Genomic DNA, 27,622 nt, shown 5'->3' on the forward strand with positions numbered 1-27,622 from the left:
GAGACGGAGTTTCGCTCTTGTTACCCAGGCTGGAGTGCAATGGCGCGATCTCGGCTCACCACAACCTCCGCCTCCTGGGTTCAGGCAATTCTCCTGCCTCAGCCTCCTGAGTAGCTGGGACTACAGGCACGCGCCACCATGCCCAGCTAATTTTTTGTATTTTTAGTAGAGACGGGGTTTCACCATGTTGACCAGGATGGTCTCGATCTCTTGACCTCGTGATCCACCCGCCTCGGCCTCCCAAAGTGCTGGGATTACAGGCTTGAGCCACCGCGCCCGGCCCCCAACCATCCACTTTCAAACAGCAAATCCCACATTCCCCAAGCTCTTTCCCCAATTTACTTTTCTTCTTAGCCTGTTCAACACTTGACATGGAATCCACTTGGTTTCTCTTCTGACTCACCATCCAGCATGGCACAGTCTAATGCAGCAGCCACTGGCAACATGTGATGGTTTAGCCCTTGAAATGTAGCCAGTCCGACTTGAGATGCACTGTGCTGTGGAGTATAAAATACATACTGGATTTCAAAAGCATGCAGGGGTCAGGTGTGGTGGCTCACATCTGTAATCCCAACACTTTGGGAGGCCAAGGCAGGTGGATCATTTGAGGTCAGGAGTTCAAGGCCAGCCTGAGCAATATAATGACTGTTTCTACTGAAAACACAGAAAATTAGCTGGGCATGGTGGCACATGTCTGTAATCCCAGCTACTCAAGAGGTGGAGGCAGGAGAATAGCGTGAACCCAGGAGGTGGAGGTTGCAGTTAGCCAAGATTGCACCACTGCACTTCAGCCTGGGCAACAGAGCGAGACTCCATCTCAAAACAAACAAACAAACAAACAAACAAACAAACAGCATGCAGGACAGCCTGGCCAACATGGTGAAATCTCATCTCTACTAAAAACACAAAAATTAGGCTGGGTGAGGTGGCTCATGCCTGTAATCTGAGCACTTTGGGAGGGAGGCCAAGGCAGGCAGATCACCTGAGGTCAGGAGTTCAAGAGCAGCCTGGCCAACATGGTAAAACCCTGTCTCTACCAAAAATACAAAAATTAGCCAGGTGTGGTGGCTTGTGCCTGTAATCCCAGCTACTTGGGGAGACTGAGGCAGGAGAATTGCTTTGAACATGGGAGGCGGAGATTGCAGTGATCTGAGATCATGCCACTGTACTCCAGCCTGGGTAAGACAGAGTGAGATTCATCTAAAAAAAAAAAATTATTAGAGGGGTGTGGTGGCAGGCGCTTGTAATCCCAGCTATTTGGGAGGCTGAGCCAGGAGAATCACTTGAACACAGGAGGAGAAGATTTAGTGAGCCAAGATCCCACCACTGCACTCCAGCCTTGGCAACAGAGCGAGACTCTGTCAAAAAAATAAATAAATAAAACACATTATTACAATTAACATTACCTGTTTTTATTTTTATTTTAAACAAGGCTAACAATTTAATCAATTTAAATTACATATCTCGCTGACCAAGTATAAGTGGCTGGCTTATACTTCTACTGCACAGTGATGACCCAGAATGCTAGCCACTTTAAAATTTAACAATTACGGCCGGGCATGGGGGCTCACTCCTGTAATCCCAACACTTTGGGTGTCCAAGGCAGGTGGATCATCTGAAGTCTGGAGTTCAAGACCAGCTTGACCAACATGGCGAAGCCCTGTCTCTAACAAAATTAGCCAGGTGTGGTGGCACATGCCTGTAATGCCAGCTACTCGGGAGGCAGAGACAGGAGAATCACTTGGACCAGGGAGGCGGAGGTTGCGGTGAGCTGAGATTGTGCCATTGCACTCCAGCCTGGGCAACAATAGCAAAACTCCATCTAAAAAAAAAAAATTAACAATTACCCACGTGAGCTAGGTGTGGTGGCCTGTGCCTATAGTCCCAGCTATTGGGAGCCTGAGGCAAGAGGATCAGTTGAGGTCAGGAGTTAAACCTGTGGGATGATTGTGCCTGTGAAGAGCCACTACACTCCAGCCTGGGCAACATAGTGAGACCCAATCTCTAATAAACTTTTCTAAAAATATATAATTAAAAAAAGGAATAGGCTGAGCACCATGGCTCATGCCTGTAATCCCAACACTTTGGGAGGCTAAAGCAGGAGGATGGCTTAAGTCTAGAAGTTTGAGACCAGCTTAGGCAATATAGAAAGATCTCATCTCTACAAGAAATAAAAAATTAGCTAGGCATGGTGGCACATCTTGTAGTCTCAGCTACTCAGGAAGCTGAAGTTGGAGGATTGCCTGAGCTAGGGAATTTGAGGCTGCAGTGAGCCATGATCACACCCTTGCACTCCAGTCTGGGCAACAGAGTGAGATCCTGTCTTAAAAAAAAAAAAAAAAGGGTGGTGGGGAAGAAAAAGAAAAAAAATAGGCATAGTGCAGTTACACCTGTAATCCTAGCTCCTAGCTCTTTGGGAGGCGGAGGCAGGAGAATCACTTGAGTCTAGGAGTTCAAGACCAGCCTGGGCAACAGAGCCAGATCTCATCTCTATAAAAAAAATTAAGACATGTATCTTGCATCTGTTTCTACTAAGGCATTCTAAGGCAGCGCTGGCCTACAATGTTAGCCCAATAAGGCCAGGTATTTTTTTTTTCTGCTCACTGCCCATACAGTGACTGACACACAGTAGGCGCTCAATGACATTTTAATGAACGAATAAGAAGCTGAGCTTTCAGGAACTGGCTTGCTCAAAGAGCAATGTGAAGCTGACCACGTTCCATGCCCCGCCTCCTCAGTGCACCAGAGAAGAAAACTGAGGCCTGGCGAGGTGACGTAAGCACCTGCCTAACGGCACATAGTGCAGAAACGTCGGGACCGGGATTCGAACACAGGTCCTGTCCCCGTAACCTCGGCGTGCTGACCGTTCCTACCTTAATGGGAGGCGGCGGCAGGAAAGGCAGGTGCGGAACACACGGCAAGAGCTCGACCAGAGGCGCCTCTCCTCAGTCACCGCCTTCCGTCAGCCTCCAAGATCCAGACCCCAGCTCGCCCCCTCCGCGGCCATAGCTGGCCTCCCGCGTCTCCGCCTGCCGCGGAGCCCTCCGCAGGCGGCGCCGACCGGAAGTCCCGCCTCTCCCGCGCGCCTGGGGGCGCCGCGACAGCCACGCCGACCAATGAGCAGCACGCCGTGTCGGTCGCTGGCCAATGGGCGCGCGCGCCGGGGGGGCGTGTCCGGGCCGCGGGGCCGGAGCGGGTCGTGCGCGCTGAGGAGGAGCCGCTGCTGCCGTCGCCGTCTCCGCCACCGCCGCCACCGCTACCGAGGCCGAGCGGAGCCGTTAGCGCCGCGCCGCCGCCGCCTCCCGCCCGCCCCGGAGCAGCCCCGGGCCCGCCCGCCCGCTTCCAGGTGAGGCGGTGGGGGGCCTTCGGCGGCGCCCGACGGGGTAGGCCGCGGCAGGCCTGAGCTCGCCTGGCCTGGCCGCGGGGCGCCCGCGGGCCTGCACCGGCTGAGGCCCAGGCCGCGCCGGACCGAGGGAGGGGACGCGCACGGGGACCGCGGCAGGCGGGCCGGGGCGGACCGATGTGGGCGCCAGCCACAGGCCCCGGGGCCGGATTCCTCGGGCACCTCGAGGGACGGGCGAGAGGGACACGGCGTGGGCACGCGCCAGGGGGCCGGGCTGCACCGCCGGGGCCCCGGTCGTCTTGGAAGCCCGGGCTCCGGGGGCGGGAGAGTGAGGCCAGCGGCGGGGGAGCGCGGGGAGCGCTTTGAGCGCGCGGAGGTCAAGGCCCACGGGCTCGCTCCCCCGGGAAATCCCACAGATTCTTTTGTGGTCGTTGTCAGAACACCGCGGCCGGTGCGAGGTCCTTTGAGAAGTGTGCAACCCTTCGGTAGGCACACTGGGAGTCCTGGCGGGGGGGTGGGGAATCTAAACTGCATCTATTTTTTTTTGAGCGCCATCTCTAACAAAGCTGTTTGTGGGGCGTGGGACGTTAGGATTTGTGAAATATGTGTGTGTGTCTTGGAGACACAAGCTGCCCGGAGTTGAACAATGGAGGATGGATGCTCTTCCTTCCTTTTCCGGTGCTCTGGGCTGCGGGGCTTGTTAAAATGGGTTTTGGTCCCTACTGTGTGCAGAGCAGGTGGAGAAGGAGAACTTCTGCTCAACTTCTGCACGGGCTTCCCGTGGCGGGACTGAGCCCCCTTGCTAGAAAGTGTTCATCTGGGATCCGGATGGCCAGTGCTCCAGAAGTAGAAGATCAGGAGAACGATCTGGCTAGGCAGGGGTTTCTCAACGTTGGTGCTAGTGATGTTTGGGGTCAGATAGTTTTTGGTTGTGTGTGGTGGGGGGCTTCCCTGTGCAATCTAGGAAGTTGAGCAGTATTTCTGGCCTCTACCCACTAGATGCCAGCAGTATCCCCATCCTCCAAATCGTGAGGATCAACAATAACTCCAAACAGTGCCAGATGTCCGGGGTTTCGTGGGCGGGGGGGTGTGGGGGGTGGTCTCCTCCGCGCTCTCCCACACACACAGGTGAGAACCATAACTGAACTAAATAGCCTTCCTGCAGAAGTTCCTCTAGCCCCAATCTGAGGCGATTCTCCTGCCTCAGTCTCTCGAGTAGCTGGAATTACGGGCGCCCTGGAAGATGTTTCCAAGACCTCAAACAAGCTCGATTCTGTTGACCCTTAGTTTTCTTGTCTGTAAAATGGGGAGGACAAAAGTGTGGTGCACATTGAAGAGTGTGAGAAACTCGTTGCATTGTCGTGGTCTGTGCCTGGTAGGCACTGAATTAATGATGTTATACATAACCACCAGCTTTTATTGAGGATTTACTATGTGCTTGACACTTTGTGGACGTTTGTCTCCAGTCCTTGAGGCAAGTGATGTTATAATTTCCATTTTAGAGATGAAGAAACTGAGGCTTAGATGGGTTGCTTGATACGACTAGTCTCATACACTGATGTGGCCGTGTCAGGGTTTGAACTTGGGCCCTTTGATTAAAAACCCTTACTCTTCACTACCAAGTTGTACTGCTCCTAAAATCGAAAGGCTCCAGGGCACACCACTCAGTTGTCATCGAATACCTTCTGTATGCAAAGTTCTGTGCCGGGATGTATTATGAAATTCTGCAACTTCAAAGCCCGCAGAGTCTGAGATATATGAACGTCTCCGAATGTGGAAGGAAATAATATTGTTCATGTTGACACATTGGTTTTGAGCAGGCAGAGTTTCAGTTTGGATGTGTTGAGTCTGAGATCATGGTGCTATTTCTTTTTCTTTCTTTTTTTTTTTTTTTTTTTTTTTGAGATGGAGTTTCACTCTTGTCACCCAGGCTGTAGTGCAGTGGTGCCATCTGGGCTTACTGCAACCTCTGCCTTCTGGGTTCGAGCAATTCTCCCGCCTCAGCCTCCCCAGGAGCTGGGATTATAGGCGCCCGCCACCACGCCCGGCTAACTTTTTGTATTTTTAATAGAGATGGGGTTTCACCATGTTGGGCAGGCTGGTCTCAAACTCCTGATCTCAGGTGATCCACCCACCTTGGCTTCCCAAAGTGCTGGGATTACAGGTGTGAGCCACCATGCCCAGCCCTTGGTGCTATTTCAAGTAAAAGAAATGAGAGAATTATGAAAACACTGGCCTCCTCATGCTTTCTTGCCTCTCTCTCTCTCCGCTTCCCGTCTCTTCCCTCTTTCTACACTCCTGCAGCAGTTTTCTTCTGTAAATGCACATCTAATTGTGTCCTTCTGGTTTAAAGTCTTTGGGCAGAAAAAAGACACGTTTTCTTGACCTCTTTGGTGGCTTAAAAGATGAAGCTAGAGGCCTTATTTGGGGTGCCAGTTCCTTCACACCCTAACCCTCCTTGCCCCTGGACATAGACCCCAAACTCTAATCCTTGCTGCTGGTTGCAGCCTCCACCAGGAGACAGATCTCTTCCACCTGGAGATCCGTTGCTCATGCTCCATGGCTCAGCCCGAAGCTCACTGGCTGTTTGAAGCCTCGCCTGATGGCTTCCTCCACCCCCACCGGAATCAACTGCTCCCTTCTTAGTGTTCCCATCCCGTTCAGTTTATTGAATCGAATTGAAGGCTGAATGGTGAGAGAAACACATCACGCGGCTGGCGCCCCTAGGTGGCAGTAGCGAGGCGGCACGGCCGACCCGAGCTGTGGGTCAGGGGAAGACCGACGGAAGTCAGCCTGTGGGAGGGAAGTGAGGCTCGCTCCGTCCTCTGAACAACTCTCCCTTACGCACCTGCCCTGCTGCTGTGTCCTGGGCCCCCGCTCAGCTCTAGAGAGTGTGCATGATGTGTATAGGTCATCTCAGCCCACTCTGGTGAGTGCGGTGAGAGTTTTGTCGTGATTGATATGGAAGCCCAGAAAAGGGACCTGGGTGGGCACAAGAGATCCCAGAATGCTTCCTGGAGGAGAGGGGGCAGGACAGGTGGAGAGGAGCTAGCCAGGCAAAGACAATGGGGCGAGGTTTTGTAGGACACAGCAAAGCCCAGAGGTGGGAACATCGAAGTGTGTTCAGAGAACCACGTGGGGTCTTCAGGGGCAAAAAGACTGAAGTGGGCAGTTGTGGCAGGAGTGCTCAGGTGTCCACTGGGTGAGGACTTGGGAGTTATCCTGCGGCTAGGCCAGGGGTGGCTACTGAGCAGTTTTAGTTCACTGCTCACCCTGGTCGAGAGGCTGGGGGAGAGACGAGAAACCAGTTATGGGCTGTTGCAGTACTGAGGTGGCCCTGTAATGGCTGAACTGCTGAAGGTCAGGACTGGGACTGCTTCTTTATTTTGTATGCCTGATGCTTTACTCTGTGCCTGGCACGTGGTTGATATTTTGTCTGTACCAGGGGAAGGAAAGATGAGCAGACCACTCAGAAGTGACTGGATCCAGGTACCTTTCAAAGAGACATCAGTAGCTAGGTGTGTTGGCTCACATCTGTAACCCCAACAGGTTGTGAGGCCACGGTGGGAGGATCGCTCAAGGCCAGGAGTTCAAGACCAGCCTGGGCAACATAGTGAGATCCCCTCTCTACAAAAACAAATTTTTTAAGAGCAAGACATTTATAAGGGGAAAGAATCACAGGAGAGAGAACAATCCTGAACAACTCGATGGCCAGACTCATGTCACCGTGAACAGAAACAGGCAGACTCAAGGAAGGGGAGTGACTAGGAAGAATAAGATGAAGCTGGGTTTAGAGACACTGAGTTTAAAATCCCTTTTAGGAGTTGGTCTAGCGGGAGCAGACAGGAGTCTGAATAGGGATGGTGGCAGAGAGGTGGGAGGACAGTGAGAGACAGATCTCACATGTCAAATTGGTGGGACATGGTGCCTGATTAGGTCCAAGGGATAGATAGAGGTGGCATGGGGGACAGGTGGGGCCATGCCACCAAATGAAGTAATTCAGGAGGTGGAGATGGTTTGAAGAGAGGGCAAGGACAGGAGGAGAGGAGATGAAGGTGTTTGTAGCTGCAGACAGGGAGGTTGGGGAGACACATTCACCTTGATTTTGTTCATGAAGTGGGACTAGAGACAGGTTCTCACTGTACCAGGCGCTGTGGAGCCAGAGGGAGGGCAGGGTTGAGCACTGGAAAGGGGAGTGACTTTTGTACAGTAGTTCAGCTGATGAGCAGGAGACTTAGTGCCCAGCTCAGGCCTGCCAGGCCCCAGAGCCCAGGATTTTTTCCTGCTGTGCCCTGTTGCTTTGCACTTCTGTGCAAGATCCCCACAGTGGCCTTTGGCCTTGACCAGCCAGAAAGAAGCCAGAGCTCTTAGCAGGGCTGTGGGGCACTTGGACTGGGCCACAGGCCAGTCACACCTGACCTGCTTCTGCCCCAGGCTCCTCAGCCTGGCTGATAGAGATTTGCTGTCACTTAGCTGGAGCTGCTCCAGCCAGGCATCCCACCCCTCCGTGGGCCATGGGCAGGGGCCTGGAAAGAGCTGGTGCCGTGTCCACCTGAGACCTCTCCTTACATGGCAGTTATAACTGGGTCAGGTGGTGCTTTGGGCTTTTTTTCTGGCAACAGAGCATTTCCTGAATGACCTAAGCCTTTTTTACCTTGAAGACTCAGAATGTTGCATCTGGAAAGGATCTTTAAAATTATTGGGTCCAAGCCCCGTCAGATGATGTGTGAAATGTCAAGATTGAGCCTGACGATAGATTTGACTGTTCTAGTTTTGCCCTGGCTCAAGTGGTTTAGATTACCTGCTCCGTCATGATGCAAGGAAACTGGTTCTCATGCATGCCTGGTGGAAAGCAGCCTCACTGCTTTTCTCTGTCTTTTTCTGTCATACATAAAGACACATACATTTCTCTCCCCTGTATATGCACTGGATAATCTGCGTATGTGAACAACATCACTAATGTCACATAGACAACGAGAATTGTTTAAAATAGTGCATTGGAGTAAAAAACCCTCAAAGATCATCCAAACAAGACTTATCCCTGAGGCCAAGCACAGATGGTGGCTCTTGCCTCTAAGCCAAGTGCTTGGGAGGCCAAGATGGGAAGATCACTTGAGGTCAGGAGTTAAAGACCAGCCTGGGCAACATAGCGAGACACCCCTCTCTACAAAACATAAAAATGTGGCTCATTCCTGTAATCCAGCATTTTGGGAGGCCAAAGCAGGTGGATCACTTGAGGTCAGGAGTTCGAGAGCAGCCTGGCCAACATGGTGAAACCCCGTCTTTACTAAAAATACAAAAATTAGCTAGGCATGGTGGCAGGCACCTATAATCCCAGCTACTTGGGAAACTGAGGCTGAAGAATCACTTGAACCCAGGAGGTGGAGGTTGCAGTGAGCCAAGATGGTGCCATTGCACTCCAGCCTGAGTGACAAAGTGAGACCCCGCTCTCTACAAAATGTAAAAAAACTTAGGTCTATGTAGTGGACTTAGTAGGACTACATAGTGGAGCGCAACTGTAGTCCTAGGTACTTGGGAGTCTGGGTGGGAGGATCACCTGAGCCCAGGAGGCCAGGGCTGCGGTGAGCCATGATCGTGCCTCTGCACTCCAGCCTGGTCTGAGAGCCACCAGCCTCCGGTCCTGCTGTGTGGTGTACCCTGGGTTTACCTGGGAACTGTTAGGTGGCAGTGATATAACCTGGGCCCTCAAGGTTCTCACCGTTGACATTGGTCATTGAGTGTAAGGCAAATAATGGTAGGAGTGATTGGGACAGTAACAAAGGTTTACAGCAGTGGCATGGAGGCACTGAGAACTAGAGTAACCTGTTGTCCTGGGGGAAGGTGGCTTTGTTTTTGCTTTTTTTTTGAGACAGTCTCGCTCTTTTGCCTAGGCTGGAGTACAGTGGCGTGATCTTGACTCAGTGCAACCTCTGCCTCCTAGGTTCAGGCAAGTCTCCTGTCTCAGCTTCATGAGTAGCTGTGACTACAGGCCTGTACCACCACGGCCGGCTAATTTTTATATTTTTAGTAGAGATAGGGTTTCACTATGTTGGCCAGGCTGGTCTCAAACTCCTGAACTCAGATGATCTGCCCGCCTCGGCCTCCCAGAGTGCTGGGGTTACAGGCAGGAACTACCACGCCAGGCCAGGAAGGTAGCTTTTTAAAGATGAGCCAGCCTGGCACGGTAGCTCTCAACTATAATCCCAGCACTTTGGGAGGCCCAGGTGGGAGGATGACTTGAAGCCAGCATGGGCAACAAAATGAGACCCCCATCTCTACAAAAAATTTAAAAATTAGCCAGGCATGGTGGCACACACCAGTAAGTCCAAGCAACTTGGGAAACTGAGGCAGTACGAGGCTACAGTGAGCTGTGATTGTGCCACTGGACTCCAGCTTCAGCAACAGAGAAAGACCCTGTGTCTAAATAAATAAATAAGTAAAAATAAAATGAGCTGGAAGGCCAGGCATGGTGGCTCACACCTGCAGTTCCAACAGTTTGGTAAGCCAAGGTGGAAGGATTGCTTGAGCTTGGGAGTTCAAGACCAGCCTGGGCAACAAAGCAAGACCCCATCTCTTTTTAAAAAAAATAAAATATTATGACTGGACGCAGTGGTTCACGCCTGTAATCCCAGCACTTTGGAAGGCCGAGACGGGCAGATCATGAGGTCAGGAGATTGAGACCATCTTGGCCAACGTGGAGAAACCCAGTCTCTACTAAAAATACAAAATCAGCTGGATGTGGTGGTGCACGCCTGTAATCTCAGCTACTCAGGAAGCTGAGGCAGGAGAATCACTTGAACCTGGGGGGTGGAGGTTTCAGTGAGCCAAGATTGCATCACTACACTCCAGCCTGGAGACAAAGTGAGACTCCGTCTCAGAATAAAATAAAATATTAATTTTTTTAAATGAGCAGGGAGATGAAGGAGAGGACACTTGTGCCCTGCAGAGGGAACAGCCAAAACAGAGGCCTGTAGCATATTGGGAAGAAGCTGGAGTGAACAGGAAGGGAGAATGGTGACTGAGGCTGAAGAACTGCCTGGGCCTGATCGTGAAAGGCCTTGTGTCCCACCCCTGGGAAACTGCACTGTCACAACTCAAGGCCACTTTTTTTTTTTTCAACGGAGTTTTGCTCTTGTTGCCCAGGCTGGAGTCTAGTGGCATAATCTTGGCTCACCGCAACCTCTACCTCCTGGGTTCAAGCGATTCTCCTGCCTCAGCCCCCCAAGTCAGTGGGATTACAGGCATGTGCCACCACCCCCAGCTAATTTTTTGTATTTTTAGTAGACACATGGTTTCTCCATTTTGGCCGGGCTGGTTTCAAACTCCCAATCTCAGGTGATCTGCCCTCCTCAGCCTCCCAAAGGGCTGGGATTACAGGCATGAGCCACCGCGCCAACTAAGACTGCTTATTAACAGCATACCTGACTGTGAGCATCATAGCGTGATCTCTGAGCCTCCACAGAGGGTGACACTACTGACAGGGGAGACCAGAGGCGCAAGTGTCTTGATTGCGGGACTGTGCAGGCCTTGTACCTTAAGAGAGACAGAGGTGGCTCCAACTTGGGGTCATTGATAATTGAGTGGTGGCCAGGCCTGGTTGTGGTTGGAGCTTGTGGGACAGAAGCTGATTTGGCCCTGGATGGATGATTGACATTTGGAGAAGGTCAAGGGAAGGGCCTCCAGAGAGCAGAGTGGGATCTGGAAACGCCATGAAACTGCTTTGGAGGGGGTAACGGATTGTGGTTTCTATCTTGTTGCCAGTTGACTAAGAACTTGACCTGCAGGGGCTGCTCAGCCTTGACCCCAGGTGTCAGGAGGAATAGGGCAGCAAAGCAGAAGTTCTCATTTTAAACCTTTTAACATTTATTTTTATTACGGTTTTGTTTTTGTTTTTAAGACAGGATCCCACTCTGTCGCCCAGGTTGGACTGCAGTGGCACAATCATAGCCCACTGTAGTGCTGACCTCCCAGGCTCTAGTGATCCTCCCTACCAAGCCCCACAGTTAGCTGGGATTGCATACTGGTGTGCACCACCAAGCCTGGGTAATTTTTTATTTTATTTATTTATTTATTTTGTAATGATGGGATCTCGCTATGCTGCCTAGGCTGGTCTCAAAACTCTAGGGCTCAAGCAGTCCTCCCACTTTGGCCTCCAAAAGCGCTGGGATTAAAGGCATGAGCCACCACACCAAGCCAATTTATTTTTAAATGTGCATGTAGGGAAATTTATTCTTTGGAGTAGAGTTTTGACAAATGGATAGAGTTGTTTGATTGCTATCATAATAAAGATTGGAAAGTTCACTATCATAATAAAGATTGGAAAGTTCATTCCTTCCTCCTGTCCCTGTGTAATCAACTTTTCCCCTCACTTCCTAACCCAGTGACCACAGATCCATCCCTACGGTTTTGCCCTTTCCAGGAAGGCACGGAAATGATGTGGCAATACATATTTGAGATCCACACAAGTAGCATGAATTGGCGGTACCTCTTATTGCTGAGTAGTGTTCTGTTGTATGGTGTATCCTAGTTTATCCATTAATGGCTTGAAGAATACTTGAGTTGTTGCAGTTTTGGATGGTTATTGATAATTCCACTGTATACATTTGTATACAGCTTTTCGTGTGAACATACGTTTTCCTTTCTGTTGCCTTAATTCTAGGAGTAGGATTGCTGGATCCCAAGCTGAGTGTGTATTTTACCATAAGAAACTGCCAATCTGTTTCCCAGAGTGGCTGTCACATTTCACATTTTGCATTCCCACCAGCAGTGCATGAATATACTGGCTTCTCCACATCCCTGCCAGCACTTGACATTGTCTGTTTTGTTGTTTGTTTTTGTTTTATTTTGCTTTAACCATTCTAATAGGTGGGTAGCAGTGTCTCGATGTGATTTTAATTTGACTAATGATGTTGAGCATCTTTTCATGTGCCTGTCTACCATTCATATGTAGTTTTTGGTGTAGTATCTGTTCAAATCTTTGCCGTTTTTGAACCAAGGTAGTTTGCTGATTATGTTGTTCTGGGTTTTTTTGGGTTTTGTTGTTGGTTTTTATTTGTTTGTTTGGATTTTTTTTTCTTTGGAGACGGAGTCTGGCCCTGTCGCCCAGGCTGGTCTCAGCTCACTGTAACTTCTGCCTCCTGAATTCAAATGATTCTCCTCCCTCAGCCTCCCTAGTAGCTGGGATTACAGATGCGCACCACCATGCCTCACGTGTGTGTGTGTGTTCGTGTGTGTGTGTGTGTGTGTGTGTGTGTGTAGAGACAGGGTTTCACTATGTTGGCCAGACTGGTCTCGAACTCCTGACCTGAGGTGATCCCTCACCTTTGCCTCCTAAAGTGCTGGGATTCCAGGCATGAGCCACTGCACCCGGTCTGCTTATTATGTTTTTTTTTTTTTTTGAGACGGAGTTTCATTCATGTTACCCAGGCTGGAGTACAATGGCGCAATCTCGGCTCACCCGCAACCTCCGCCTCCTGGATTCAGGCAATTCTCCTGCCTCAGCCTCCTGAGTAGCTGGGATTACAGGCACGCACCACCATGCCCAGCTAATTTTTTGTATTTTTAGTAGAGACGGGGTTTCACCATGTTGGCCAGGCTGGTCTCGATCTCTTGACCTCGTGATCCACCCACCTCGGCCTCCCAAAGTGCTGGGATTACAGGCTTGAGCCACCGCGCCCAGCCGCTTATTATGTTTTGAGAGCTTAAAAAATGTGTTCTGGGCTGGGTGAGGTGGCTCACGCCAATAATTCTAACACTTTGAGAAGCTGAGTTGGGAGGATCACTTGACACTGGGAATTTGAGACCAGTACAAGCAACATGGTGAGATCCCATCTCAACAAAAAGTAAAAAATTAGCTGGAAGGCTGAGACAGGGGGATTGCTTGAACCCAGGAGTTTGTGGCTGCAGTGAGTTATGATTGTGCCATTGCACTTTAGCCTGGGCAGTGGAGTAAGACTTTGACTCCAAAAAACAAACAAAAAAAAGTATTCTGACTATAAGTCCTTTTTGCAAATGTTTACTTCAGTCAGTGGATTTTAATTGTTAGCAGTGTCTTTCACAGAGCAAAAGTTTTAAATTTTGATGATATCTGGGTTATCTTTTTTTTTTTTTTTTTAATGAAATGGACTTTTCGTATTATGTCTGAGAAGTCTTTGCCCAGCCCAACTCCACAAAGATTTTTCTCCTAGAAATTTTATATTTTTACATTTTAGAACAGAGGTCGGCATATTTTTGTGTGTGTGAAGAGCCAGATGGTAAATATTTTCAGCTTTTTGGACCATACGGTTGCTACTACTTAACTCTGTTATTGTAGTACAAAACTATCTATAGACAGACAATACATAAACAAATGAGACAGGCTGTGTTCCAATAAAACTTTATTTATAACAACAGGCAGTGGGCCAGATTTGTCGCACAGGCCATGATGTGTGTTTCAGAAGGTCCACTTTTTCCCAGGCCTAGAGGATACCACACTGTGGGCAGTAAGCATGGGGCAACCATTGTCCATTTCACTCTCCATGAAAGCAGAATGAGGGTAAAACAGAGTAGATGTCTAACTCTTAGAGAAAGGGTGAGGAGAAGGAAAGGTAAAGGAAAGAAGAGGAAGAAAGAAAGGAAATGCTTGAATCACATTTTGAACAAGCTTTAGTTGCATTTAGGTCTTTAGAGTTAACCCTTGTGCTCTGTTTGGATCAGCCTCCAGCAAATATTTTCGCCTGTTTGATTTTGAGCCAGTGATCTATTTTAAAATCTCATGGCCACAGATAGTGTAACAGACACGTGGAGTTTCTCATGATTAAACTGTAATCCTGGTGGTCCCAAGCTGCTACTGAAAGTTGATATTTATTTAGCCATTCCCCATTAACAAATATTTAGATTACATCCAGTTTTATAATCTTACGAACCACGCAGTAGTGACTTCCTTGCACTTTTTTTGTTTTGTTTTGTTTTGAGACTGGATCTTGTTCTGTTGCCCAGGCTGGATCACATGCAACCTTGATCTCCTGGGCTCAAGCGATCCTCCTGCCCTTGTCTCCTGGGTAGCTGAAATTACAGGTGCGGGTCACTGTGCTCACTAAATTATTTTATTTTTTGTTAGAGACAGGGTCTCACATTGTCACCCAGACTGGTCTTGAACTCCTGCACTTGTGAGATTATTTTTGTAGAACAGATTCCTGCAGTTGTGAGTCAGAAGGTTGTACCCGTCTCATACTCAGATCAGTAGCAGGTGATCTTGCACTGGATTTTATTCCATGCACCTGGCAGAAAGTAGCATCTGGTTTTCTTTTTCATTTTCCTCATTGTTCGTGAAGATGAAGTTCAGTGTCTTTTTCTGGACTTATGAGCCATGTGAATTTCAGGCCTTTATAAATTGCCACTTATATCCTTTATCTACCTCCCTCTTGGTTATGTCTCTTCTTTTATTGCTTGCTAATTTGTAGATGTTCTGAATTAAGTTTTCCCGGCCTTGGCAGTACTGACATTTGGGGCTAGATAAGTCTTGGTTGTGTGGCCGACCTGTGCCCTGAAGGATGCTTTAAAGCTCTCTGACCTCTACCCACCAGATGTCAGCAGCACCCCACAACCCCTGGCCCTGACAGAGTCACAGTAACCAAAAATGTCTCCAGACATTGCCTAGTGTCCCCTGGGGGGCAGAATGGCACAGGGTAAGAACTACAGGTCTAAATGGTAGAATGTGCAGTGAATCTTTTCCCCCCAGCTACTTCTCCTCATCTTGGTCTATGATGCCTTTTGCTGTACAGAAGTTTTTAATTTCACGGAGTCTCACTTTTCAATCTTTTCTTCTATGGCTTTTGATGCTAACCTACTTTCTGTAGAGCAGAGAGCATAGGATATCCTCAAGTAAAAGAAATGCTAGGAAATTGTACTGATTTTGCACAGTATCCGAGAGTAGTAGGAGGGTAGGGAAGACCTGGATGTTTCCCCCAGGAAAAAAGAAACCAGACCTAATTCTTCCCTCAGCGTTGATTCAGGGAGTAGGTAGGAAGTCTCCATGTGACAGATGTGTTCGGATTTTTATGTAACCGCTGGCAAGGCTATTTTTAGAGAAGGCCAAAGGCGGGTGACCGTGGGCACTGGGTGTTCAAACATAACAAAGAACTGAGCAACAGGGATCCAGGGAAACGGGTGGGCTCTCGCCAAGACCTCCCCGGGGGGAGTGGTCATCCACAGGGGTGACTACCTGCATGTTTAGAGGCAGGGACGAGGGACCTCTGAGGAGCGAGCTCAGTGTGCGACACACTTTCAGAAGGGCAGACTTGGCACTCTTGGCTGCATTGATCCAGACTCTTGTCCAAAGCCATCACTGGCTCTGATGTTTATCACTGAAAGGAAAGACTTCAGCAACTGAGAAAGACATTTCAAAGCCTGCAAGCTGTGAAGACCAAGTTCCTCTGACTGGTACAGAAACCCTCACCTCTTTCCAGCTCAGTCACTGCATCTTTGGGAATAAACAGATGCAGAGGACCATTGCCTGCCTGCCCCCTCGGCAAGAGTGTCCAGGCGTGGGGTTCAGGCGCACCCCACGGGCTCCGGACATGGGGAGAAAGCAGTTGGAAATCTGGAATGTTCTCGAGAGACAACCCAAAGGTTTTTTTTTTACAGGATCTTAAATTGTGGTGCTGGAATTGTTTGTAGATCTCTTCGAAGCCCTCCTAGTGGACAGAGTTGTTCTGTTTTGTGTTCATAGACTGTTTTTTCGAGCAGTTTTAGATTTACAGAAAAATTGTAAAGTGGAAAGCGCTCATTCCTTGGCTTTAGAATGAAGTATTGGCTGAATAAAAAAAAATTTTTTTTTTTTTTTTTTTTTAGATGGAGTTTTGCTCTTGTTACCCAGGCTGGAGTGCAATGGCGCTATCTTGGCTCACCGCAACCTCCGCCTCCTGGATTCAGGCAATTCTCCTGCCTCAGCCTCCTGAGTAGCTGGGATTACAGGCACATGCCACCATGCCCAGCTGATTTTTTGTATTTTTAGTAGAGACGGGGTTTCACCATGTTGACCAGGATGGTCTTGATCTCTTGACCTTGTGATCCACCCGCATCGGCCTCCCAAAGTGCTGGGATTACAGGCGTGAGCCACCGCGCCCGGCCTGAATAAAAAATTTTTAAAAAAGAAAGAAGCTGGGCACAGTGGCTCAGGCCAGTAATCCTAGCATTTTGGGAGGCTGAGACGGAGGGATTACTTGAGGCCAGGAGTTCAAAACCAACCTGGGCGAGATACCATCTCTACAAAAAGTTTCAAAAATAAGCCGAGTGTGGTGACACATGCCAGTATTCCCAGCCACTCAGGAGACTGAGATGAGAGGATCGCTTGAGGATTGCCCGGGAGTTCGAGGCTACAGTGAGCTGTGATGGTGCCACCACACCCATTATTAGCATCTCACATTCACATGGTACCTCTTTTATTCTTGGTGAATCAATATTGACACATTATTAGTAACTAAAGCCCGTAATTCAGAGTTCAGTTCACTCTGTATGTTGTTCATTCTGTGGATTTTGACAAACATGTATTGTCCACACCCACCATTACATTTTGTGCAAAATGGTTTCACTGCCCTAAAACCCTGACAATTCCGTGTTCCACTGTTTGTTTTCCCTGCGCACTCACATCCCTGGCAACCATTGATCTTTTTCTCTGTAGTGTGCCTTTTCCAGAAGGTCACAGACTTGGAATCACACAGATTTAATCATAACTTAAATATGCATTTAAAGTTTCTTTAAATGCCTTTCCTGGCTTAATAGCTCATTTCTTTTTATCATTAAAAAAATGCCCGTGTACAGAACCACACAAATGGAGTCTGTTTATCCATTCACCCATGGGAGGACATGCTGGTTGCTTCCAGGTTTTGGCAATTATGAATAAAGCTGCTGTAAACATCCACATGCAGATTTTGGTGTGACTGTAAGTTAATATACAGCAAAGAAAAGAATCTCTAAGTGCAGAACCAGGCGCCGTGGCTCACACCTCTTATCTTAGCAATTTGGGAGGCTGAGACGGGAGGATCACTTGAGGCCAGAAGTTTGAGACCAGCCTGGCCAACACAGCAAAACCCATCTTTACTGAAAATACAAAAATTACCAGGGGATGGTGGAGGGCACCTGTAATTCCAGCTATTCAGTAGGCTGAGGTAGGAGAATTGCCTGAATCCAGGACGCAGAGGTTGCAGTGAGCTGAGATCTTGCCACTGCACTACAGCCTGGGTGACAGTCTCACTCTGTCTCAAAAAGAAAAGAAAGAAAGAAAAAAATCTAGTGCAAATGCACTTAACTAGTTTTATCTTCATATACTGCAGTGTGAACATTCGGAATTTACTTGCCCTTTTTTCCTGTGCAGATTTTTGAAAAATACAATGTCTAATGGTTATGAAGACCACATGGCCGAAGACTGCAGGGGTGACATCGGGAGAACGAATTTGATCGTCAACTACCTCCCTCAGAACATGACCCAGGATGAGTTACGAAGCCTGTTCAGCAGCATTGGTGAAGTTGAATCTGCAAAACTTATTCGGGATAAAGTAGCAGGTAAAGAAATGGAGGCATTTTTTGTAGAGCAGGTATTGGTGGCCATCCCATTGGGCACTGCCTCCTTTGCCTGTGACTCTGTGACGTTCCACAGTGCAGGATAACTGCAGCCTTGAAACATTGACTGTGAAGTTTCATTTTCATTTCAAACTCCATTTTGTCCATTGCTTTTGTATAACATTGGCCATAAGTTCCCAAAAGAGGAAAAATTCATTGTTAAGACAGGGAGCATGTACCAAATAAGACAGTGGGAGGAGAGGAAGGAACCAGAGACAGGGCGTTCTGAAAGCTGGAAGGGGCTGGAGAAGCACAGCCTGACCTGGCTTGACCTGGGCTGATTGATTGGGTCCCATGTGTGGAAAGGACCCTGGCAAGTGTCCTGTCCAGGGCAGGCACAGGCAGGCCTACCCCTGTCTGCCCACTGAGGCCCCCATGCTTGGTCAGGCCCAGGTCAGCAGAACACAGAGGATCTCGTGGACAGCCCTTCGTTATGTTTGGGCTGCTCTCTTTACTGTCAACGTCATCAACTTGAACTTCTGCACCACGGTGAGCTTAAACTCTCAGAGGGGCGGGAGCCTGGCAGCTGAAAGCCCCGCTGTTCCACTTCCTCACAGTAGAACTTATAAGCCTCTGTGTCCCTGTCCGGAATGTGGAGATGGTGGCTTCTACATCCTGGTGGTCCCTACCTCATAGGTGTTTGCAGAGGGCCTGGCACCTGTTAAGGCCCTACTTACAGAGTGGCCTCCATTCTGACAGCATGACTTCAAGGACTCTAGAGAAAATTATGGACAGACCATGTGGGGAGCTCTCTTCCTCCTCCTCCTCTTCCTCCCCCTCCCCCCTCCTCCCCCCAACACCCGCTCTTCCTCTTCTTCCTCCTTCCTCTACCACCGCCCCCCTTCCTTTTTGTCTCTGCCCTGCTTTAGGAAGCCAAGGAATGGTCACTCCTCCCGGTGCTCTGGCTGCCATCCTGGGTTTGGGGACTGTGATTCCCTATACTGAAAACTCATTTAAGGCCAGGTGGCTCATGCCTGTAATCCCACCACTTTGGGTGGTTGAGCTGAGAGGATCACTTACTCAGGAGTTCAAGACCAGCCTTGGCAACATGGTGAAACCCCATTTCTACCAAAAATACAAAAACTTAGCTGGGCATGGTGTTCCATGTCTGTGGTCTCAGCTACTTGGGGGCTGAGGCGGAAAGATCACTTGAGTCTGAAGGGTGGAGGTTGCAGTGAGCCGAGATTGCACCACTGCACTTTAGCCTGGGCAACAGTGAGACCTTGTCCCAAAAAAATTAAAAAAAAAAAAAAAAAAGGCCGGGCGCGGTGGCTCAAGCCTGTAATCCCAGCACTTTGGGAGGCCGAGGTGGGTGGATCACGATGTCAAGAGATCGAGACCATCCTGGTCAACATGGTGAAACCCCGTCTCTACTAAAAATACAAAACATTAGCTGGGCATGGTGGCGTGTGCCTGTAATCCCAGCTACTCAGGAGGCTGAGGCAGGAGAATTGCCTGAACCCAGGAGGCGGAGGTTGCGGTGAGCCGAGATCGTGCCATTGCACTCCAGCTTGGGTAACAAGAGTGAAACTCCATCTCAAAAGAAAAAAAAAAAAAAAAAAAAAAAAAAAAAAAAAAAAAAAGAAAAAAAAAAAAAAGAGATAAGGGGGAGGCAGGGGGGCGCATGCCGGCAATCCCAGTACTTTGGGAGGCCGAGGCAGGCGGATCATGAGGTCAGGAGATGGAGACCAGCCTGGCCAACATGGTGAAACCCTATCTTCAGTAAAAATACAAAAATTAGCTGGGCATGGTGGCATATGCCTATAATCCCAGCTACTGAGGAGGCTGAGGCAGGAGAATCACTTGAATCAGGGAGTCAGAGGTTGCAGTAAGCTGAGTTCACACAACTGCACCCTATCCTGGCGATAGAGCGAGGCTCCACCTCAAAAAAAAGAAAAAGTTTCTATTACGGAAAATTTCAGGCATACATGAACATAGAGTGATGTGTTGAACCTAATGTGCCCATCATCACACTTTATCTTCAGTGTTTCCCCAGTTACATTAAGACACCTGACCCCTGAATGCCTCCCCAAGAGCCTGTCTGGTGTCTATACAGAAAATTAGCTCTTCAGATGGGGGCACTGAATACAAAAACCTTCTGTCCTTCCATCTCTGAAAGTCTGATTTAATAAACACCTTCTCAATAGGGACTTTATGCAATATACAAACTTACGTATTAGAATATTCTAGAAGCCAGGAGACCATCCTGAATAATGGAAGGTTTTAAAAATTCTCCTGTGCCACTAACAAGTCTCGCCTTTCTCCTCTTACTTTCTGGTGGAAGGGAATTTTCCTTGGTATTCCTGGGCACCAGAGATTTTCCAGGCATTCCCACAGAATTTGCCATCCTTCTCCTGGAACCTGATTTCTCTGTCTGTTTTCTTGTTGTGGTTTTCAAAGGAATGTGAGCTATGCTAATAGGAACACCTAGATTTGGCTCAGTCTGGAGAGAACTGGTTTTGAGAACCAGCGAAGGCTGCAAAAGTGTAATTTGGGAATTAGTTCAGTTCAGAGATGAGCCCTGTCTTATCTTTGGACAGTAGTTAGTAATGGGTGCACCAGGAGTTGTGGAGTGGCTGGGCCTGGGCTTTCAGATGAAAGAGCAAGAGCTACTAGCCCAGCCTCTTGCTAGTAGCTCTTGAAGTGAGTGACTGGAGTTTCATGGAGAACGTGCTGCAGCCTGGCATTACTCATCCTGCTGCCAGTGTGGGCAAACCTCCTTGCTGGCAGGGCCTGGGGCGCAGTGTTAGGTCTCATCACCCCTCTCTCCAGCCAACTGTTTTCTCCCAACCCTGCAAGACAGCCTCTCACACGACCAGGCAGGCACCCCAGCAAATCTGATCCCTGGCCTAGCTCCGCTCACCACACGGTTGTCCCTGAGTCCCACAGCAGCCATTTCCCTGTTTGCCCTCAGGCCTCTGTCTTCCCTGCTCACCCTCAGCTGATAACCGCCTCCTGTCTCACAGTGGAACTAACAGCATCTCCACCTCTCCAGCCCAATCCTTCCTTCCCTTCCTGGTTTCCCAAGAGCCTCGGGCTCTCCAAGTACCCACTTTTCCTGGGCTTCGAGTGTCTTGAAAGGAATTCCTTCCAGAGTTCGAGCTTCTTCTAGCTCAGAGTTCTTCCACATTTGTGCCCTGGCCACTGTGCTGGCCCGGGGCCTCAACCCACGTGGTCCCAGTAGCACCTTCCCAATGGTGAAACCCAAAAATGTCCTGGCATTTGCCACATGTCCTCTAGGAGGCAGTCTTCCCCAGCGAGAGCCACTGCTGTGTGTGTTTGCCTCTCACCCACAGACTGTCCTGTTCCCTGTCTCCACCCGCTTCCAGAAGCATCCTCTCCCACTGGCTTTCAGAAGCACCTCCTCCCCCCATCTGTCTAACTGCCCTGAGGCCACACCCTCTCTGTCTTTAGCGCCTTTCCCCCAGCCTTCGACTCAGCCAGTTCTCGGAGTTATGCATTGCCCTCTTCTTCCAAAGCTGATAGTCGGGGTGGGCAGAGTCACCCCATGGCTTCCAGCTGCCCTCTCTGCCACCTCCTTTTTGACCAGAAAGCTGTTCTGAGCTCCAGACGCCTTCAGTCCCTCAAATTCAGTGTATTCCAAACTGACCTAACTCTCCCGAAAGCCAGCCACTTGTTTCCAGTTGCCCCCACTGTAACCGATGGTACCACCATCCACTTGATGGCTCTGCTCAGAAATCTAGGAGTGTCCTTGGCTGTCACCCGCCTGGTGTTTCTCAGTCCATCCCTTTCCTCTTTCTCATCAGCCACCATCCTAGCCCAGGACATCACCACCTGTGGCCCGCACTATCGCTTTGGCCTCTTAACTGGCCCCTGCTTTCCCTGAAGACTGAAGACTGCCCTCCTCACTGCAGCAGAGGGGCCTCTTTGATAGCCTGAATGTGACCGTGTCACTCCCCTCCTCAAACTGTTGAGGTCCCAGCCGTGTTTGCTTAAGGAGGCCTCCCCTGGCCCAAGCGTCAGATGCTCTACTGTGGGTTCTCATGGCACCCAGGCCGACCTGCACTGTGGGGTTTCCACCCACCACTGAGCTGGAGCTTTCTGGTCCAGCACGTCAGTATCGTTCTTGGAGGCAGGAGCCTTGTTAATCTCTGTAGCCCTAGACGTAGCCACAGTCAGTGTTTGCAGAGTGAGTGAACGAATAAATGAATGGTACTGGGAATGGGGGAGAGTGCAGATCATCATGGACATTTATTCATTCAGCAAATACTGGTTGGGTGCCAACCAAGGGCTGGGCACTGGAGGCAGGAGAAAGGAGGAGCATGGTGATGGCTGAGAGGAAGGGACTGCCACCCTCAAAGCTCAGAATGTTTCTCACTGGCCTGGCCCTGGTCCTTATGTTGGGGATATGGCGTTGGTTGGTTGTTGGCCATTCCACCCACCAATACCAGCTAAGAGCTAAGGAGGCTACTGCAGTGCCTGGCTGTCCTGCCTTCTGCCTTCCTGGGCAGCCCTGTCCTGGTGTCTGGTCTCTGCGCAGTGGCCCCATATGTCCCTCAGGGGATCAGAAGGAATCAACTCTCCACCCTCATGGACGGCCTGTTATGCTGAAGCCAACAGCTGCAGCCCCATTCACGGATCTGTCTTGTTTACCTCTGGTTGGATTAAAGCCTGTACCCGTACTAGGGGCTCCCGAGACCCCTGAGCACCTGCCCTCTCTCCCCACTTGCTGTACCCTCTGCACCCCTCCAGTCAAGCCCTACTCTTGGGTGCTGGTGATTCTCTGAACACTGTTCCCTGTGCAGGAATGCCCTTCCGGACTTTCCCATCCTGGATGCTTTTTTCTTAATATGAGTCATGCTTGATCCTCACAGAAAAAAACTTAAGCATGAGCCAAGCCAAAAAAAAAAAAAAATCACACCGCTGTTAGCTTTTGGACATGTGAACCTCCAGACGGCTTTCTTTACGTATTCATGGCCATAAGCAGTCATACGCTTCTGCAGAATTGGCTCACCCTTCAAACTGCGGATAGACTTTCCTTCCTGTATCTGGACATTTTTCCTCTTCACTGAACATCTCGAGATCCCATCATCGTGCGGTTGCATAGTATTCAGCTTCCCATGTGTTGATATTTGAAAGCCCCACTGAGATAAATGTCCTGGCACAAATCTTTGCTCACTGGTTATTTCCATAGAAAGTCTTCCTGCCTGCGAAGTGGCAGATGAGAGAGTATACCTTTTAAAGCCTGTTGGTCCCTGTTGCCAACTCACTCTCTAGGGGACGCGTAGTTCACCCTGCCTTCTGTCTGGCCCTGATCTACTAGCCCTGGCAGGGTTTCTCACCTCTGCCACCCTGTGAGGGACGAACAAATCCAATCGGGGTGATTCCCGTTTCTAGTGAAGCTCATCATTGCTTGTGTTTAGTGGCTGTTGGTACTTCTTTTGTAAAATACCCTTCTTCTCCTTTGCCCATTTCTTTTGTGGACCTTGGCTGTTTCTTATTGCTGAATTAATTCATTCCTCACTTCCAGTCTCTGTCTCTCAGTGAAGTCTCCCCTTAATCCCCTGTAGACCTTTAAAGAGAGAACTCATGGGACCTGGCCTCAGGATGCAGAGGAGGGTTTCACCCACAGGGCACTCGCCCCCCTCAGCCCTGCACCGCACATCAAGTCAGGGCCCTTCCAGCTACAAGAAGCACTGAGGGATGGAGGCATTGTGTCTGGCAGCAGAAGACAGGGAGCCAGCTCTCCAATCCTAACCCTCATCCAAAGAGAGAGGGAAGTGTGTTTGGAAGTTCGAGAGCACTGGCCAGCGTTTGCCCGGGGCGGGCGGGGTGTGGATGCCATGTAAGGCATCCATGGTGCTCCCTGCAGAGGCAGCTTTGTCTTCTCCAGGCAGCAGCTGTCAGGCTGCAGTCCCCGGACCGGCAGCAGCATCAGGGTACCTAGGGAAATTCAAGTCTCAGGCTCTTCCCAGGCCCCTGAGTCAGCCACTCAGTGTGTTTGACCATCTGTGCTTTAACCTTCCTGGAGGGGGATGCTGTTGCCAGGCAGGCAGAGAACCAGAGCCCAGAACCTCTGCCCTGTGGCCAGAAAGGGTTGGGGAGGGCTCTTCCTTCAGCTGAGGGAAGTGAGAGCCGGGCATTCCTCCCTGCCAGTCCCTCCTTCCTGCTTCCCAGCCTCTTCCACCTCCCATCCCAGGGTCCCCTTTTGCCTCCCAGCACTGACACCAGGCAGGCCCCTGTCCTCCTGCTCCCTCACAAGCCCTCAGGCCTCCTGTCTCGGTGCTGATCTCCCATCTCCAGACAGGGGCTCTGACAGGCTCTGCTGCTAGTGGGCAGGAGGAGCATCCTTAAGGAGTTTGGAGATGTGAATTCCATGCCTGCCGGACATCCTGGGTCCTGGACTGGGATGGGAGGCACCTAGGGAGCTAAGTTGTTGCCCTGAACTCCAGATGGCCCTGGTGCAGGTGGCTTGTGGACTCTGAATGGAGAAACTAACTTGGGGGCCACTTCCACTTCTCCTCTGGAGGCCGCCTCTCCTCTGCATAACCGTGGAAAGCCCTATGCTCCCCATGCATTGGAATTGCCAGGGAGCTTTAAAAACTTTTAAAAGCTTGTAATCGTTTAACTGTAAGTAACACAGGTCTGCCTCTGGCCATCTCCTCCCACAAAAAAACCACTGAGGAGGCCGGGCACGGTAGCTCATGGCTGTAATCCCAACACTTTGGGAGGCTGAGGTGGGAGGATTGCTTGAGCTCAGGAGTTTGAGACCAGCCTGGGCAACATGGCGAAACCCCATCTCTACAAAAAAAAAATAGAAAAATTAGCCAGGCATGGTGGTGAGGTCCTGTAGTTCTAGTTACTTGGAGGGGGGCTGAAGTAAGAGGGTTGTTTGAGCCTAGGAGGCAGAGGTTACAGTGAGCCAAGCTCATGCCACTGCACTCCAGCCTTAGCAACGGACTGAGACCCTGTCTTAAAACCACTGAGGCCAGCTGGCAACCCCCTCTCCTTTTCTGACTTCATTGGTTGGGTGCGTGGCCTGAGCAGTCAGTGGTGGCTTAAAAAGCTGCCCAGGCTGGTTTGTATTGGAGGCAAGGGTGGAAGTGGGCGGTCAGGTGCTGGACAAAGCCCTTCCAGTTGATGGCCTCACCCAGTGGGTGGAAACCAGGGCATCTTTGTCCCTTAACTGCCTCCCCTCCAACTGCCTCCAGGCACCCACCACAGAAAGGAGAGCAGACTTAGGAGATGAAGCCAGGCCTTGACCCACAAGGTCCATCCTGTAGGGAAGTCAGGAACCATTCCCCACTACCCCAGGTGCAGTCCTCTGGGTAGGGCGTTCCTTTGCTGCTCTGGCCTGTGCACAGAGCCCAAATCTCCTATCTGGATTAGATCACCAGCCCGCTGGCCCCACACTGGTTCTGCCCTGCTGCCAGGGGCCACTTCCCAGGCCTCTTGCCATACAGGCCACCTCTTTCTGGGAATACACTGGCATCATCTCCGCCTCAGAGACTTGGCACCTGCTTTTCTGTCTGGACTATTCACGCCAGCCACACAGAGGTTTTGTTTCAAATATCTCCTCTGCCACGGGCCCTCCTGTCCCCCATCTAACGCTTGTCAGTTTCTCTCCACTGTGTTGTCTGACTTGCCCACAGGGATGTGACAGCTTTCATGATGGCAGCAACCGTCCTCTGTCATGCATCACTAACCCCTAGCCGAGCACAGGACCTGACACATAGTAGGTGTTCAGTTAATGTGTCAGCTCCTTGAAGACAGAGGAGGAGCTTTACCAGGCAAGGCAACTGGGGCTGCCCAAGGGTATGTAACTCCCTCAGTGATGTTGGCAGGCCTGGGCACGTGTGTGGTGAGGAAGAGCATATGGCAGAGACAGGGCCAAAGGTGGATCCTTGGTGCCCGTGGGTCTCCATGGAATAGACGGGATGAGGAGCCTGAGCAGAGACAGTCAGGGAGATGGAAATCTGGTGTGGTTTCCACATCCCAGAGAAGGGGCATCCCAAGAGGGTGGGCCCTACCCCAAGCTGCCAAAAGCTCAGGGGACACATCCTGAAACGGTCCCCAGGGCAGTGACCATCCTAGGGGATCAGCCAGGACTACCTAACACCTGGGAGATGAGGAAGAAGGGACTTGGGCCAGGGAGGGCCCGTGTTTACGTGCTGAGAGGAGCCAGCTGTGGCTGAGGACACAGGACCAGGGCTTGGGGCTTGAGTCCTTACCGGTGTGTGACTTTCTCAAGCCACACTTAGTCCATCTGAGCACGCCACAGCCAAGGAGGCAGGTGGTCCAGGCTTCTGGATGGAGCAGAAAGATGGGACCCGAATGCAGATGGCACTGAGCAGTAGGAGAGCAGGTGTTTGGGAAGGAAAAAAACCCAGCCAGGCTGGCATCGTGGTCAGGAATCCATATCACAGATGTTCTGTGGTCTGGTTTCACACTGCCGTCTGGAGCGCTTGCAGAGGCCCTGGCCGTCCTGACCTGGCTGTGCTGCTCTGTTGCTTGTTCTCTAAGCTGCGATCCCAACTCACTCCACACGGGCCTGGTCCTGCCATCTTGCTGCTCCAAGTTCTCACTTTGTCCAGGGCCCCATAGCTGAGTCTCTCAGCCCCATGTAGTTTTATTACAAATATGGGTCTAGAGGATCCAAGTGTGATTTAGTTCTTTAGGAAAGAGTGGCCTGTGCAGAGCTAACAGCACGTCATTTCTGTAGCTGCTGCATCCTGCAGAGGGGGAGCAGAATTCTTCTGAGCAGTTCCTTAATCATGGGCTGTGTGTCCTGACTTCCTTCTCCAGAGGGCAGAGTGGAAAGGGGTGGGAGTCACTTTATAGCCCAAAAAACCGGCACACTGCCCGCCTCAGCCCAGTTGATCAGGGTCAGCGACAGCAGCAATAAGTCATATCAGTGGCCTGTGCCTTTGACATGGTATGACAAGAAGGGCGCTCCACCCATGTTCTTCCACAGCCCCGCTCCAGCCATGACAGAGACTCCATCAAACCCCATCGAGAGTCTACAGAATATTTCACCAGTCCTCAAAACTGTCAGGGTCACGAGAAACAAGAAACTGTCAACGGTCCAGAGGGGCCTGAGGAGACCTGACTATTAATGTCATGTGGGATCCTGAATGAGATCCCAGGGCAGAAAAGAACATGAGGGAAAGACTAAGGAAGTGGATGGGGCGTGGACCGAAGTTAATGGAAACATTCATTGTCATCAGCACTCCATACTCACGGGCGGTGGTACCAATAGAGGAAACTGGGAGGGGCTGTAAGGGAACTTGGTATTATCCCTGTGATTTTTCTGTAAACCTAAAACTGTTCTGAAAAATAAAATTTATTTTAAAAAGAAAGTGGCAAAAAATAAATTAATAAAATGAGGGAAAAGAAAGTAGCAAACCTGGGTTAGGCTCTCTGGCGGATTTGTAATCTTGCTATCAGTGAGAGGGGTCTGGATGCCCCTGGCCCAGCTGCCAGGAGGGTAACGTGTTGTAAGACGTATGTTAACTTTGTGGTCTAAAGTGTTCAGCTATCACGCTGGATTCCTTAGTAGACCAGATCTTGTTATTATCAAAGTGTGCCTGAGCTATACCTTGATGTTTAGAAGAAAAGTATTTGTTACATCTTGTAGGATCTGCTTTTTGAACTTTGCATCTCCTGTAGTTGCCAATTCTGCATGTACTAGTCCTCCAGAAATAGGTTAAGCCGAAGCGA

At 50.1% G+C, this 27,622-nt stretch overlaps 1 protein-coding gene and 1 long non-coding RNA gene across 3 annotated transcripts in view; one reads left to right on the forward strand and one right to left on the reverse strand.

Moving 5' to 3' along the window:
- Positions 1–3,067, reverse strand: part of LOC116532639 — a 6,353-nt gene extending 3,286 nt beyond the window's left edge. Inside the window, exons 1-3 of one of the 2 annotated variants that reach the window (XR_004260924.1) lie at positions 2,874–3,067; positions 1,460–1,666; positions 404–492 (exon numbers count right to left, since the gene is read on the reverse strand). This is a non-coding gene — a long non-coding RNA (uncharacterized LOC116532639). Of the gene's footprint in view, positions 1–295; positions 493–1,459; positions 1,667–2,873 lie in introns of those variants that run through there. The other variant, XR_004260923.1, reaches the window with a different exon arrangement.
- A 111-nt stretch (positions 3,068–3,178) lies between these two features.
- Positions 3,179–27,622, forward strand: part of ELAVL1 (ELAV like RNA binding protein 1) — a 47,980-nt gene continuing 23,536 nt past the window's right edge. Inside the window, exons 1-2 of the mRNA XM_032251954.1 lie at positions 3,179–3,346; positions 17,697–17,884. Coding sequence (XP_032107845.1) covers positions 17,713–17,884 — 172 coding nt within the window. The 5' untranslated portion in view covers positions 3,179–3,346; positions 17,697–17,712. The remainder of the gene's footprint in view (positions 3,347–17,696; positions 17,885–27,622) is intronic.

This window comes from Sapajus apella, unplaced genomic scaffold (assembly GCF_009761245.1).
Source record: "Sapajus apella isolate SASKATOON/1434 unplaced genomic scaffold, GSC_monkey_1.0 scaffold77, whole genome shotgun sequence".
NCBI lineage: Eukaryota > Metazoa > Chordata > Mammalia > Primates > Cebidae > Sapajus > Sapajus apella.